A 16,558-nucleotide genomic window follows, 5' to 3' on the forward strand; every position below is an offset into this window, starting at 1 on the left:
AAAGCATTTTGGGGATAGACAGACTCAGGCTCACTCACAGACAAACCAGTTAAACCCAACTAAGTGATAGTAGTCTTTCAGAGGAATGAACATGCAATGAAGCTTGTATTGAAGGCAGAAGCGGGGTGGTGGAAGGTAAAATATGGCTATGTCTGAAAGTGGGAATAAATAAGTGTGCTTTTAAATATTAAAATTTTAAAAGATAATATATTTTGAGGATCAAATTAAGGTTTAAGAAAGATTTTAAATATCAAATTTCTAAAAGCAGTGACAGTTTTAGTTAACTTTCAGAAAACAAGCCATGAGTTTTTCAGGTGAATACATGATGTTAGACATGACGTTAAGAGAACTGAATAAGTGATAGGTACATACATAAGTTTTACTCATCATAGTTCACAAAAATCACCATATCAAAATCTGAAAATGAGAGTACTATATCAGTACAGAAACAGTTTGAAATTGTGTGGATTCATATAATTTTAGACCTTTGGGGACATAATTAAATTTTTAAAAATATTTCTATTAGTAGTTAAAGTACAATGACATATAAAACTTACTGGATTTAAAGTTTAGCTATTATTCATAATCTCATAATCACAATTTTAGAGTATAAGATTGGCTGGGTGTGGTGGCTCATGCCTGTAATCCTAGCATTTTGGGAGACTGAGGTGGGTGAATTGCTTGAGCCCAGGAGTCCAGCCTGGTAACATGGTGAAACTCAGTCTCTACAAAAAATATAAATATTAACTAGGAATGTTGGCACATGCCTGCAGTCCTAGCTACTTGGAAGGCTGAAGTGGGAGGACTGCTTGAGCCCAAAAGGCAGAGATTTGCAGTGAGCCTGGATTGCACCACTGCACTCCAGTCTGGGTAACACAATGAGACCCCATCTCAAAAAAAATGTGCAGGATTTATTCTTAATTGCTTTTATTGAGGTAAAATTTACATACTTTGAAATGTACAAATCTTAATTATACAATTCAGTAATTTTCATAAATGTGCATAACTGTATAACCACCTCATTCAAAATAGAGTACATTTCCATCATTCTAGAAAATTTGCCTCATGCTCCCCTTTGATCAACACCGACCCTTCTTGGTATCACTTCGTTTTGCTTCTTCTAAAAGTTTATGGAAATGGAACCATACAGTGTGTATTCTTTTATGCCTGGCTTCTTTCACTCAGCATAATGTTTTCGAGATTCATCCATATTGTGTGTATCAGTTTATTCTTTGTTACTTTTGGGTGGGTGGTATTCCATTACACTGATCCAGCTATCACAATATGTTTATCCTTTCTCCTGTTGGACATTTGGGTTATTTCTAAGTTTTGGAAAGTTAGTCAATAGTTGCTATCAACAAGTATTTCAGCGGACATATATTTTTATTTCTCTTGGATAAATATCTAGCAGTAGAATTGCTGAGCCATACGATAGTTGTATGTTTAACTTTATAATAAATTACCAAACAGTATTCCAAAATGGTTGTATCTTTTTAGACTCTCACCAACAATTTATGAGAGTTCCGGTTGTTTCATATTACCACCAACATTTGCTGTTGTTTTGTTCCTCTTTTAGCCATTCTGATGGGTGTATCTTACTGTGGCCTTAAATTATGTATCCGTACTGACTATGATATTAAACACCTTTTCATGTGTTATTGACAATTTTCAGATTTTTATTTGTGATGTGTCTATTCGAGTCTTTCTTTTTTAAACTTAAATTTATTTATAGTTTTTAAAATACCTGGATTCATGTCTTTTGTTAGATACAGATAGAGAGAATTTATCTCCTAGTTTGTAAATTGCCTTTTGTTTTCTTAATGCTATCTTTGAGTGGATGTTTTCAATTTTGATAAAGTCCAATTTACCAGTCTTTTCTTCCTGTCTGTTCTTTAGATAGATAGGATGATGATGATTTTTTTTTCAAGTTCACCAGTTGTTTTTTCTGTCTCATCTCCAATCTGTAGTTTAGTACATCCAGTGAAATTTTTATTGCACACTTTGTGCTTTTCATGTCTAGAATTTCCATTTGGTTCTTTTTTCTTGTTGTTGTTTCTGTAATTTTTGCTTCTCTGCTGAGATTCTCTCATCTGTCAATTATTATGACATTTTTATTTTTACTTTCTTGAACATATTTTGTAGTAGCTGCCTTAAAGTTATTTTATGCTAATTCCAACATCCAGGCTATCTTGATGTTGGTTTCTGTTAATGGCTTTTTCTCTTGACTAGATGTCACTTTTTGGGGGTTTCTTCTGATGTCTAGTTGTTTTTTATTGTATACTGGACAATGTGGATGCTGCTTTTTAGACATTCTAGATTCTGTTATCTTCCTCTGAAGAGTTTTTTAGTATACAGTTTAATTAATGGTTGATCACCTTGAAGATACTTGGTTTTTTATACATTTTCTTAGGATGGGTGTGTTTGGATTTTGTCCTTAATCTAAAGTGAATCCCTCAGTCTGGGGACATAGACTTAACTCCTGTGGTTCATGGCCTGTCCACAATTGCAATGAAAAGCCCAACACCATTAGTGGAATTCTAGCTCCAAACTCTGTCTCCCCGGTGGACAGTAGCTGGAGTATCTGCTCAGGTCTTTGAGTCTTCCAGCTGTTGCTTTCCACTGGTCTCCTGTCGTCTTACCCCTATACATGTGTAGTTCACAGTTGACAATTTTACGTGTGTAGTTCACAGTTGACAATTATACATGTGTAGTTCACAGTTGGCAATGAGTTTGAGAATCTGTACTTAGATTTCATGGCGTTTATTTCTTGGCTTTATTTTCAGCAGACCTGGCAACTCTTAAATCTGTTTCCTGATATATTTAAAAAAAAAAAAAAAAAAAGACCTTCTCTTCTAGTTTACTGCCTGTACCTCTAAGACTGCTGTTGCCTGTAGGGAAAAGCTGTGTGTAAACATGGATCTTACCTGGTACCATTCCTTTCTTTCAATAATAGATTCCCTTCTAATTGCTAAGTTTGGTTGCTCTCAGTGCTTTTATATACAGATGGTTCCTGATTTATGATAGTTCAGATTATGATTTTTTTACTTTTGTGGGGTGGGATGGGGGTGTTATTAGGATGCAACTCCATCATAAGGTGAGGAACATCTGTAGTTTTTTAATATTTTTTCCAGATTTCCAAATTATTTTCTATAGGAAGGTTAGTCTGATATAAGCTATTCTACCACCCCTGGAATTAGAACTCTGCCCTTAATATTAAAAAAATTTTTAATTGTGTTAAAATAGACATAAAACTTATCATTATAACCGTTTTAAGTATATAGTTCAATAATGTGTTGTGTGTGTGTGTGTGTGTGTGTGTGTGATGGAGTCTTGCTCTGTTGCCCAGGCTGAAGTGCAGTGGCATGATCTCGGCTCACTGCAACCTCCGCCTCCTGGGTTCAAGCAATTCTTGCGCCTCAGCCTCCCAAGTAGCTGACATTATAGGCACACACCACCATGCCCAGCTAATTTTTGTATTTTTAGTAGAGATGGTGTTTCACCATGTTGGTTAGGCTGGTCTCGAACTCCTGACCTCAAGTGATCTGCCTGCCTTAGCCTCCCAAAGGGTTGGGATCATAGGCGTGAGCCACCGCGCCTGGCCTTAGTTCGGTAGTGTTAAGTACATCCACATTATCATGCAACCAATCTCTAGAACTGTTTTCATCTTGCAAAACTGAAGCTCTTTACTTGTTAAGTGACAACCCCTTTCTCTTCCTCCAGCCCCGGTAACCACTGTTCTACTTTTTGTCCCTGAGAGTTTGGCTACTCTAAGTATCTTACCTAAGTGGAATCATATAGTATTTGTCTTTTTGTGTTTGGCTTGTTTTACTTGATGTCCTCAAGTTTCATCCGTGTTGTAGCATGTGACAGGATTTCCTTCTGTTTTCAGGCTGAATGATATTCCATTGCATGTGTGTGTGTGTGTGTATGTGTGTGTGTGTATATGTGTGCCACATTTTGTTTATCCATTCACTCATCAGTGGATGCTTGGGTTGCTGTCCACCTTTTGGCTATTGTAAATGATGCTGCTATGAACATGAGTGTCTCTTTAATTTTTGAAGACTTAGAAATTTATCTGTATTTAGACGTGACCTTTATTTTAGACCAGTTTGTTTCAGAAGTACTTGTGGGGAAAGAAAAAAGACAGGATAAGGGTTGAGGCTTAGTTGGCAAAAACATTATCCTCAAGTTAATTTGTATTCATTGGTTTCTTCTGAAAGGAAAATGTTTTCCAAAACCTTTGGGTAAGCGTTTTAGTTTATTATACTTCGCCATTTGTTTTTAAACCACATTCTTAATGTTCAAATTTTTTTTTACCTGTCCTTCGCTTTAAAGCGGTTTTCAGAGAAAAGCTGCGAAGTTGCGCATTATATAATCTTAACAGAAGGAGAGCTAGTAGCTGCTAGAAAGTTAGTTATTGGGAGTAAAATTCATGCATTTGGCAGTAGTTATTCAACAGCAACAACAAACAAAACTAGAATCACCTTCCAAGAAAAATTTGACCAGTTAATTTTATGGAGAATTATAATCTAGAAATGTATGTTGAGAAGGCTAAGAGGTTTCATCAGCATGTAGAAAATCTTTAGTGGTTATAATTTGTATCTCGGGAGTGGTTTGATTTACATTTCTAAACCCGACACCAATATATTTAATTGGAATTCAGAATGTTATTAACTAGCTATAATAGATTTAATATTAATCAAATTGAGGGTCTCGTACATTTGCAAAACATTAAATAATATACTTGTTAAGGCTGAAGTAATTTGAGTTCAGTTATATTAAATGCTTATGAAATATTTATCTAAAAATCTCCTCCTTGGAAGCTAATTTAAACTAGAGAACATTATGGTACTATTTTATCTTTATGTATCTATTTTATTGTTTTTAGAGTGTGTAATTTAAAAACATTTAAAGAGTTAAGTACCATATAAGGCATGTATGTGTGTCTGCAGGTATACATGTTCTACATGTTTGTGAGTAGATATTTTTATGACTAAATTTGTGCTTGTGTTGTAGCTCAGTATGTTAGGATTTAAGTCTTTACGGATTGAATTACAAAGAAGAAAGAAGTAATAGTCAAAAATGCAGAGCAAAATAATATACTCCAGGTTTCTATGGAACCATAAGAAATACTAAAGCTACAAATGCTGTAAGTTAAATGGCACACTTGAGGAAAGTGATCGAAGCATATGACTGCTCTGTTTTGCTAGCCAGTTTAAAATGTAAAACTATATTTTAGGGGTTCAGATCTAATATGAATGAACTCTTGAGAAGTCAGAACAGTTACCCCTCTGTACCAGATAACTTCAGAAATTTCTCCAAAAGCTACATTTATCAGAAAACTGACAGAAAATAGAAAAAAAAAGACTTCTAAAAATCTTTTTGACTTACTATTAAATCTCAACAGCTCTATTGCCTAATTTGCACTAGCCTACCTTGAACTATCTCCAGTGTGGACCAGATAATTTAATTGTATAATTATTGAGTATATGTTATTTGTTCAGTGGTGTGTTGAATGTTAAATTGAAAGTTCTTGAATTGAAAATATAATTCTTCATGAGATTGTATCTTTTTCAAGACCTTGGGGATGCTGACCTCAGACTGTCTTATGAAAGACACTGTCTGCCACACAAAATACTCTGAAAAACAAAAATCCAAACGCCACATATAAAAAAACCCACTGTCTGAATATCTTAGAATTAAAGGCCTTTACCCTCATTTTTTGCAATTAATGTTACAGACTTTTTTTTTTTTTTGGAGACCAAGTCTCACTCTGTTGCCCAGGCTGGAGTGCAGTGGCATGATCTCAGCTCACTGTAACCTCCGCCTCCCGGGTTCAAGTGATTCTCGTGCCTCAGCCTCCCAAGTAGCTTGGGACTACAGGGATGAGCTACCAAGCTCGGCTAACTTTTGTATTTTTAGTAGAGACGGGGTTTCACCATGTTGGCCAGGCTGGTCTTGAACTCCTGACCTCAGGTGATCCACCCGCCTTAGCCTCCCAAAGTACTGGGATTACAGGCGTGAGCCACCGTGCCCAGCCCACATATACATTTCAAGGTGAGTACATTTCAGCTAGTTTTGATTGGCTCTTAATGCTTTTCTGAGTTTCAGTGGTAAATATGCCTATAGTAATTGTTATACACAGGATCATAACTTGAAAACAATCATGACAGCAAAAGATACTGCAAGGTCATTGTCAAAGTATAACAGAAGTTTTATGGAGAACAGAACTTGTGTATAGAACTTTTAACAGCTTTGGAACAGGTCCTGGATAAGGCAAACCTTATGTGGTAGTCTTTTTTCCAAGGCCTGCCGTATGGCTGTTCCAGATGTCTGGCTGTCTCGGAGTTAGATGGTGGCACGGAGGAAGCAGGGCTCGCGTGACTTCTCCCACCCTTTAGAAAGCTCAACTCATCAAGTTCTAGTTCGTGCTCTTCTCCCAGTGACATGAAATATGTGTACTTTTTTTTTGTTGGATAAGTAAATAGCTCTATCAATCACATAAACTAATAACCCCAAATCTTTCCAGAAGATGACTTTCCATTGCATTTTAAAACTTTACAAACCATAAAAGACCATCTAAATGAACAATAGAATTGTTGTTTATCATTGTCATTGTCAGACAAGTTTCTGGTTGAATGAGGACTGTCTCTTTGTTCTAAGAGACCCAGGCCGTGGACTTTTATGACCCATGGGGCTCTACCTCATGGGCAGGACATGTATCTCTGAATTGTATTTCTGAATTGCTCAGGGGAAAAGGCAAGGGTAGAAAAAATGGCCCTCTTGAAGCTCTCTTTGTTATACTGTTTACTTAGCTCATTCCTTTTCTGAAAATTTGTGGGTAGCAATTACCTAACATCCTGTTGTCTAGACTAACGTGGGAGCCTTTTAACTTGTGTCCTCATCTATAGTTTTTCTCTACTTTGTTTTCCTAAATCCTGTTTTCAGTTTAACCTAACTAAAACTAAAGTTTCCATCATGTTACGTCATTCTTTATAATCTCCAGTGGCCTCCTTTTTACCAACTCATTTCTTTGAGAGCAGTTCTAAAACTAGATATACTTGAATGACAGTAGCACCTGAATTTGTGTTGGGTGTTATCATGGCTTTAGAAGGAAGATTTTTTTTGCCTGGCAGTGGGATAAGTGTTCTTTCATTTCTCATTGTGATTAATTATATTGTTTCTGTGTATTTCTTTTTTTTTTCTTTAGTTGGCATCTTGATGTTGAATGTTTATTTCTTAATAAAAGCCATGAAATAATTTTATGGTTATGAATTTCTCTGTCTCCTTAAATTGACCCGTAGGGTATGTTTCATTTTGTTCATATGTGTACTTGTGTAAATTAGTTTATATGGTTATATAATTTATATTTAGAATCATGGCTTTGTTTTCTTCTTCTTCTTTTTTTTTTTTTTTTTTTGAGACAGTCTCGCTTTGTCACCCAGGCTGGAGTGCAGTGGCGCAGTCTTGGCTCACTGCAACCTACGCCTCCCAGGTTCAAGTGATTCTCCCGGCTCGGCCTGTGGAGTACCTGGGATTACGGGCGCCCACCAGCATGCACGGCTAATTTTTGTATTTTTAGTAGACAGAGTTTCACCACGTTGGCCAAGCTGGTCTGGAACTCCTGACCTCAGGTGATCTGCCTGCCTCAGCCTTCCAAAGTGCTGGGATTACAGATGTGAGCCACCGTGCCAAGCCTGTACTTTTTATATTTATGTATAGTTTTATGATACTTAGTTTGAAGAGAAGTATCGTTGCTGGGATTACAAGCCTGAGCCACTGCGCCTGGCCTCGCCTGTTGGTTCTTTGTGTCTTGTACAGCAGTTTTACAAAGTACAGCCTTTTACATATATTTTTTCATGTAAATGTGTTTTAAACAAACTGGATATCCAGTGGACGAGGATGCTATTTTAGGTTTTGCCTGTCTTTTACTCATGCAGCTATCTTGTTCACCTCTGTGCAGGACTACAGTGTGCTGAGTAGAAAGAGTGACTGGCAGGTAGGAGACTTGGCTTTGCCACCTCTTTGAGCAAGTTACTTCACTTCTTTGAGCCTCAATTTCCTGAAGGGATGAAACTCACTCCCTGTGTAGGAACCATGGTCTATGTGTTTGTTACCAATAAATGAGATGATAGGATGAACCCATTCCTGTTTTTGCAGTTTCATCTGGGTCAGAAACCATTTCCGCTGTTTTTCCTTAATGGAATCATACGATTTAGGGATGAGATGTAGCTACCTTTTGCAAAATCTAGAAAATATAACAGCCATATATTCAAATTAATATCTGAAAAATGAGCAGAAAATGACTAAGAGTTTCAGATGCCTTGTTTTCTGGTTTTGCTTTTGTTTTACCTTCCCTTTTGTGTCCAGTGCTTAGTGATACGGATATTGATTCCACCTTACATACTAGAAGCCCTCTATAAATTGTATTTGCTGAGTAGTAAAAGATCGAGGTAGTATCTTTTTTTCTGTCTCTGGCAATTAATTGTTCTCAGCTGGAAGGCACAGTTATCTTATCCCTACAACTTAATCACTCTGAAAATTTATCTAAACCTTTGCATCATTGTTTGTGAACAAAAATCTTAATGCTGTGGCATATTTTTGAGTTATGGGATTTTAAATGCTGTTTTATAAATTATTATAAAGCTGAATTGCAGAATACTGGAAATGTGAAAAAACCTTGAATGTACTTCCATGGTTGATATTCAGCCATGAAAAAAGCCATCATAGAATATTAATACAAAAATTGTGCTTCCTTTGACCTGTAGGCACTTGCAAATATGTGATTCCGTTGTGATTCAGTTTTCTAAGAAAAATGACTCCCTCTCCCCACCATACAATCCCTCCCCCAGAAAGCTCACCTAAATTTCTTTCTTTTTTCTTTCTTTGAGTCAGGGTTTTGCTCGCTCACCCGGGGCTGGAATGTAGTGGTGCTGTCTTGACTCACTGCAGCCTCCACCTCCCAGGCTCAAATGATCCTCCCGCCTCAGCCCCAAGTAGCTGGGAATATAGGCATGCGCCACCATATCCGGCTAATTTTTGTATTTTTTGTAGAGATGGGGTTTTGCCATGTTGCCCAGGCTGGTCTCAAGCTCCTGGGCTCAAGTGTTCCTCCCACCTTGGGCTTCCAAAGTTCTGGGATTACAGCCGTGAGCCACTGCTCCCAGCCAATTTATTATTCTTAAGCTTCTAAATTGGCGTGTAGTGGCCAAGATGCATAAAATGAACCCCAAATTCTAAGCTAAAAACTTGTTTGACAATTATAGGTTAGTTATTCATAGGGAATTGTGAAGTAGATCTGGTTCACGTAGGATTCCCGGGGATAAAGTAGCGTGCAGACAAGCAAAGAAAAGCAGGAGGATAAATTATTTATCTGAAATGATGTATAGTCACATCTGTAATTAAGCCCAATCAAATAGAGTTTGAAAAGTTAAAAAAAAAAAAAAACTCTGAGAAACAAGTGATAAAAAATGACCTCGGTACCCTTGAGGTGGAGCAGGATTGTGTAGCTAAATGTTTTTCTCTCTTGGGGCCCTGTGGGGAGTCACCACCAAGCCCACCAATATTTTATTTTTGAAAAGACGTAGCTTCTTGCAGACATCACGCTGGCTTCAGCTTCTTTCTATATAGGCTTTAGAAATAGTGCTGTCCAACACAGTAGAGCACCCCAAATGTGGCTGGTTCAAATTGAGATTGCTGAAAGAATAAAATATATACCAGCTTACAGAGCTTAGTATGAAAAAAAGCAAAGTATTTTATTTTAAAAAAGGTTTTAAATATTGATTACATGTTGAAATAATATTGTGAATATATTTTGTTAAATGAATATATTTTGTTAAATGAATATATTATTAAAGTGAATTTTACCTGCTTCTTTATACTTTTTTATTGTTTATCTTATTTTTTATGAGCTTCTTGTTGTGGTATCTTTTTACTTTTTTAATGTGTTTTCTAGAAAACTTAAAACTTACATATGTGGCTCTCATATTCATATTAGATAGCACTGGTCTATGGCTAGGCTTTCCTAATTCCGAAGCACAGAATTAAGAACATAGACACTAGAAATCTTCCAAAGAAGGCGATTGGCCATAGAGGCTGAGCCTAGTGTGATATCCAAGACTGGTTTATGGGATTCTTCCTATGTTAGTTGAGGTCTTGTTACAAGACAGAAAGCACAATGTAATTGAACAGGGAGAGTTAAATATAAAGAATTATTAATGTACAACATGGGATTAAGTACTAAGGAGTAAAGAGACACCAAAGAATATAGCAAGAGCAGATATTGGGAGCAGCCATTCTCGCTAGGGCTGAGGCAGAGCACCTTAGGACAGAATAAATTTGGAAGAAGTTTCCTTCTTTACCTTCGAATTGAGATCCAGGCCTTGGAGAAGGCACAACCTTGGCCCACTTGATGGTGAAGAAGGTTGAGCAGATACCACAGGCGAGGGGGAGCCACCCATAGGATGCCAGCAGAATTCTTTCGGAAACTCCCCTGTGGATGGCACTGGAACTCGCTATTGGGGTAAACACCCTCGGGTACCATGCCTGCTGCTAAATGTGGCAGGAACAGAGAAGAACACACAGGAACTGGGGAGAGCAGCCCCTTCCTCCTCCAGTTGCCCTCCAGCATGTGCTACTGATAGACTTAACGTTATGCCAGTGGGCAAAGAAACTGACGGTGTTTGCAGGGCCCAGCTCCAGTATCATAGAGCGGGACAAAAAGGCTGAATTCGGAGCGGAGAGGCAATAGATTGATAATGGGTGCACTTCATAAGTGTATTGCTCTGATTTTTTAAATAAATTTAGGTAGTTTGGCACCAAGATACAATATTTTAAAATAGGGCTCTGTAGGAAAATTTAGGACGTGGTCACCATACCTAAACATTCTAGTTAGATGAGAGTCTTTCGTTTTAAAAGACTTAGGAATTCTCATGAGTTCTGTTTTCTCCTCTCTTTAATTTTAAACAGTGAATATTAAATAGTTAGGTGGCCAGTTTCCAGTAGAAATGCGGTCTTGGTGTTTGCTTCTTTCATTTGTTTTACTCATTGCTTTGTTTATTCCTGGTAGTGTTCGACTACAGTTATAGAGATTACATTCTGTCCTGGTATGGAAACCTCAGCAGAGATGAGGGACAACTTTACCATCTGCTCTTGGAAGACTTTTGGGAAATTGCCAGACAGCTGCACCACAGACTGAGTCACGTGGATGTGGTTAAAGTTGTCTGCAATGATGTTGTGAGGACTTTACTCACTCATTTCTGTGACCTGAAAGCTGCTAATGCCAGGTAACTGTTATAAGCAACTTACCCCCTTTTTTTGCATTACATTTTTTTTTTTAATTGAGTAAGGGGTCAAAGTCAAGATAAAACTCTAAAATATTCTGCCTATTGCTGGCACTTGCTTGAAAATGTAGATTTATTAAGGGGGAATAATTATTGTGTTCTGATAGAGTAGTTTTGTTTTTCACTTTCTGCTGGAAAACCACTTATAAATACAATTAATTCTATAAATAAACAGTAAAATGAATTTTACTGAGCCAGCACTGTGATGATCTTATAGTATTATGAGTACCTAGACATAAAAAATTTAAATATAGTGTTTTCTAGCATGAGCAGAGTGAATGAGTTTACAGTATTTAGACAAATTTAAATATGGTTCATGTTTCTTTTTGTGAGTCCTGTGTTGAACTCTGTTGCATCACGATATCCTGAAAACTGATTTTCAAAGGTACTTAATATTGGAGCTTCTGGGCTTTAACTAGAGAAATTTCATTATGAAAGTAGCTAATATTTAGGCTTATTAGCCCTTTGTATTGTTACATAACAGTTGTACATATTGGAGCTTGTAGGCTTTAATTAGAGAAATTTCATTATGAAAGTAGCTAATATTTAGGCTTGTTAGGCCTTTGTATTGTTATGTACCTAACAATTGTTCATAAAAAGCTGTCCAACTGAAATGAGTAGCCTTCTGCCTGTGTGGATATGGACACTGTTGGAACAGGAATGAGAATAGTTAATGTGGCCTATTCTCGCCTTCAGGGAAGAGGTAAAGTATTTAGATGACATCACCCTTCTGCCCTGTGATGCTGTTCCTGTAGGCGACCTTGCTGCCGAATGCGGCTGTGCAGCAGGTCTCCATTCCAGCTGTCTTGCCCCTTCCTGTGACTCTTCTTCCTTCCCTCAGATTTATGAGGCCAAAATCCACAGAGCCGTGACATGCCCACTGTTTTCCAGCCTGCCACCCCTGTGTTTTGTGAACTTTTTTTAAAAACTATGACCCACTGTGAGAAATTCACTTGATATTATGACCCAGTTTCATAAAACAGTACTTTTATTACCTCTAATAACTTTGACACTTTTTTTAACATTTTAAAAAATTAATGTTTAAGACCAACTCAATTTTATTTTCTTACTTAAAAGTCACAAACCATGGTTTGAAAACCGTTACTGTAAAGCAGTGATTCTCAGACTTTTTGTTCCTAGGATTTCTCTACATTCTTAAAAGTTTCTGAGAACCTCAAGGAGCTCATTTCTATGGGTTCTATCTAGTGGCGTGCTGGAACTGGCTTGTACGGGCATGCAGGAGTGAACTGTGCACAGGTCTTCCCAACTTTTGGTTCAGTTATACCGATTTTGGTAGCTTGAAATGGGCCGTGGTGAGAGTATTTACACCATGGAATGGGCAAATGATCCAAATCAGAGCATTTTTTTTTCTCAGGAGAGCCAACATTTACCATTTCACAACTCATCGTATCTATTGATATTTACCATATTTGATATTTAAAAACTAGGAATTTTTAAAGTGCAAGAGTACATGGTACACTTTTCCTTAGCCATAAGAATGATGATGTCATCTCACATCATGTAGCCTGTGGAAACTACTATGCTTGGAAGAATGAGAATGAAAAAGACAAATGACCTTTTTATATTACTACAGTTTTAACATCCCAGATCCCCTGCAAGGATCTTGGGGACACCCAGGAGTCTCTGGACCTCCCTTTGAAAACTGCTGCTTATAGAGAAAGTAACTTCCAGTAAGCGGGGAGGGGTGTGAATCAGTAAGGAAAGTGAGAGAAATAGGGCTCTTGGGTTACCTCCTAGAGTCTCAAAAGCTTCAGCCTCTGCTTTCGAAGTGTTCACCAACCTCTGCAAGCACCTGCTAATTTGCTGTGGTATCCATTATTTCAAGTGTTCCATAGTCCCTCTTGACAAATACTGTGAAAGACTTGTTTGAATTCAGTGAAAGCTCATTTGAAAGTATGTAAATGATGGTCCAATAGAGGACAGTATTCTATCTCTCTCTCCATATATGTATATTATTTTTTATTTTATTTTTTTCTTTCAGACAGTCTCACTCTTTGCCCAGGCTAAAGTGCAGTGGTGTGATCTCGGCTCACTGCAACGTCCACCTCTCGGGTTCAAGAATTCTTGTGCCTTAGCCCCCCGAGTAGCTGGGATTATAGGCATGTGCCACCACACCCAGCTACATTTTGTATTTTTAGTAGAGATAGGGTTTCACCATGTTGGCCAGTCTGGTCTTGAACTTCTGACCTCAAGTGATCCACCTGCCTCAGCCTGCTAAGGTACTGGGATTACAGTGAGCTACTGTGCTGACTTGAGGACAGTATTTTAAATCAATGTTTATTCCAGTTAGAAAACTGATGGGTTTAGATTTGGGAGAAGAGCAAGTGGTTAGAAAAATTCAGTGGTTTTATGATTATCTAATTTCAACATGAGAATATATTTTTCATCCAGACGTTTACTAGCTTTTGAGATTACTGCTTTTGTGGATAATATAAATATATGGATAAAGCATCAGAATAATAGAAACAGAAAGTGATTTAATATTAGAAGCTCCTTCTCTTTGGGCTTCTAGTTTTCTTATGCCAAGGGTAGATTTATTTCACTGGCATCTGGGCTATGCCTAGAAGCTCTAGTTGATGATAAAGAATAAAGAACAAAGAAAAAAAAATTCTACCACATTTCTCATGGATTATGGATATTTGAAAAAGTACCAGTAGGTCACTGGCATTTTTCATATAGATGATTGTGTCCTGGAGAACTAATATTGTCCGTGTAGCATCTTATACAAACCATACAATCAGACCGGCAGACAGGGAGTCCAGGTTTAATGGCAAATAGCTGTATCTGCCTGCCCCAGGTCCACAGTGCACTTGTCCTAGAAATCTCCAGTAGTGTGCAGATGTCTATTGGCTGCAGAATGACTTTGGTAGCCTGGGTAGCACCCAATTGAATTGGCCACTATCAGACAAACAATAATAAATTGCCTTAATAAAACAACACATCGTTTAGTTGACTGGTGGGCAATTGTTCCTGGAGGCAGCTTTCCGGTCAGCCTGTATTTATTTCTAGAACATCATTCTGTTGCCACTTTAAGCCAATCTAGATCACATTTAATTCTTGCCTCTGCTTCCTCTTCCTTTGTCCCATCTGTCTTGCTCCAGCATGTTTTGGGAAAATCTAAAAATGATTGCTTTTATACTATTATTTCAATAGCATCTTTAATTTCATAGTTTTCTTCTTTGCTGGTCAAGTACTGGCATGCAGTTTGAGGGAAAAAAAGAGTGTGTTTTTTTCGTGTTTTCCTTCTTTATCTCTGAAATGTTCTTTTTTATCTTTGTAATTTCTGATTGTGGTGTAATGTAGAGTTGGGACTTGAGATTGAAACAGAGCAGGACTTGAGAGAGTTATTTCTACCACTTATTACCTCTGTGACGTTGACTGTTCACATAATCATTCAGATCTTAATTTTCTCATCTATAGAATACAAGTGATGATGTCTACTTTTTGGTGTAGGTAGGAGGATTAAGTCATTGTACATTTGAAACTTTTTAATAAATATTAAAGTCCTTTTGCTTACTCAAGGAATGAGAACCCAGAGGTAAGTAGTAGGAATTACACAAACAAATGATTGATCCACACGGAACACAATAAGGATGCTGCAAAGACTGATGGCTACAACCCACCAGAAGGCTAGTAGACGTCTCCTGCCACAGAGCAGCCTCACCCCTCGTGATGCTTTCTTGGCTTTGAAGCAATACTTGATGTCCGCTTTCTAGAGCACGTCTTAGGAATATCCTGCTCGGAGTTAGTGGAGGGATTCCAGGGAGAGATCTGCCTTTCCTTTTACCGTAGATCAAGCTGTTCTGGCCAGCCCTCTGGCCTTTGGCTCAGTCAGAAGGATTTTCCCTAACTTAGCTGTAGGAGGGAGAGGAACTTGTGGCAGTCTGAGCACCAGGCTCCTTTGTTGTCTGCCTTCCACTGATACGGAGAAGGCACTGTGGGCTCTTTGAGAGGGATTTTGATATTATTTAAATAAGCTTCTCTATTAAAAGTGGATTTTTTTTCCCAACTTCCTCCAGTGCTTATTAACTAAATAGATATTTTAAAAAAGAATTACCTTTAAAAGTGCTTGACATGATAAAGGAGTAGCATCTTAACCTTACTATAATAAAATATCAACCTAGCTGGCAGCAAAGCTAGAGTTTAAAATAATTGAAGATGCCTTTTTTAAAAAGTCAGCATATCAGTATATGCAAAAGGCTTCTTCTAAAAATTTCTTTTCATGTCGTTGGCTTTACACGTTAGGATAGAATTCCTCCAGGTTGTACAAGACAGAGGAAACCTTTCTTTTCTAGCGATATACGCTCTAGAAACTAGTCTTCAGTCTCCAGTGCAAAACTAAATTTCAGTTAACACCTGAGAGGCACGAGTTATAAAGGCACTAATATGCACTACTTTCATTTCCTGTGCAGTACCTGGTATGTTTCTCTCCCTCTGTTTCATGTTTTTTCTCAGTGTTACCTACTAGTTACTGTAAGAATCTCATATACTTTGCCTCCTTATCTAGAAGACATTAGAAAAAGCAGCATCCCAGGCTTTCCTGAATCACTATCAAGATACTTTGGGAAGGGAAGTATAGAAAGTTCTGTTTTCCAGTCCTCTTCACTCAGATATTCCAAATTAATGGTCCTGGGATGGAGTCAGTACCCACAGGGAGGTGCACAACCAAAGTTGTCAAGACTGGCTGAAAAATACTTGGGAGCCTCACAGAAGGCAATTTGCCAACAAGTTAGATAATGTGGAGTTTATAGACCCTCTGGCTCACTTAAACTACCTGTAGTCTCTTTATCCTGTGATCTCCCAGTCAGAAAGCAGGCTGGCGACCTTGGTTTATGCTTTGTTAGGTTTTTTTGAAAAATGAAGCTGGAGGTCACACTTAAGAAAACATCTAGAAGACTTAAAAATTACCTAAATAAATACTCGTACCTTTTTAGATTGTTGCTATGATTCTGGAATTATCTATGTACTCTTTGATGCTACTGAAGCTAGTCGTTATGATTTCATTTGAAATCCAGAAAGGCCATGCGTTTGCATGTATTCTAGCAAAAGTTTTCCAGGTTAGTTGATGGTTGAGGAAATTTGATTGTTGAGGAGATGGCAGAGTTACTATAACCAATGCGTTTCCCATTTGAAATATTTTTTACCTACTAGTACATAATTGAATTGTTTCTAGAAATTTCTCTCCTCCTTTTTCA

At 37.6% G+C, this 16,558-nt stretch overlaps 1 protein-coding gene across 10 annotated transcripts in view; it reads left to right on the plus strand.

The window, feature by feature from the left end:
• SNX25 (sorting nexin 25) overlaps positions 1-16,558 on the plus strand; it is a 138,255-nt gene that overhangs the window by 36,638 nt on the left and 85,059 nt on the right. For all 10 annotated transcript variants that reach the window (XR_012435279.1, XR_012435280.1, XM_045391913.2 and 7 more), the window contains exon 3: positions 11,069-11,285. Coding sequence is in view for 8 of the 10 variants with exons in the window: in XM_045391913.2 (XP_045247848.2) it covers positions 11,069-11,285 (217 nt within the window). In the remaining 2 variants the exon portion in view is untranslated. The remainder of the gene's footprint in view (positions 1-11,068; positions 11,286-16,558) is intronic.

The sequence above is a fragment of the Macaca fascicularis genome, chromosome 5, assembly GCF_037993035.2.
Source record: "Macaca fascicularis isolate 582-1 chromosome 5, T2T-MFA8v1.1".
Classification (NCBI taxonomy): Eukaryota; Metazoa; Chordata; class Mammalia; order Primates; family Cercopithecidae; genus Macaca; species Macaca fascicularis.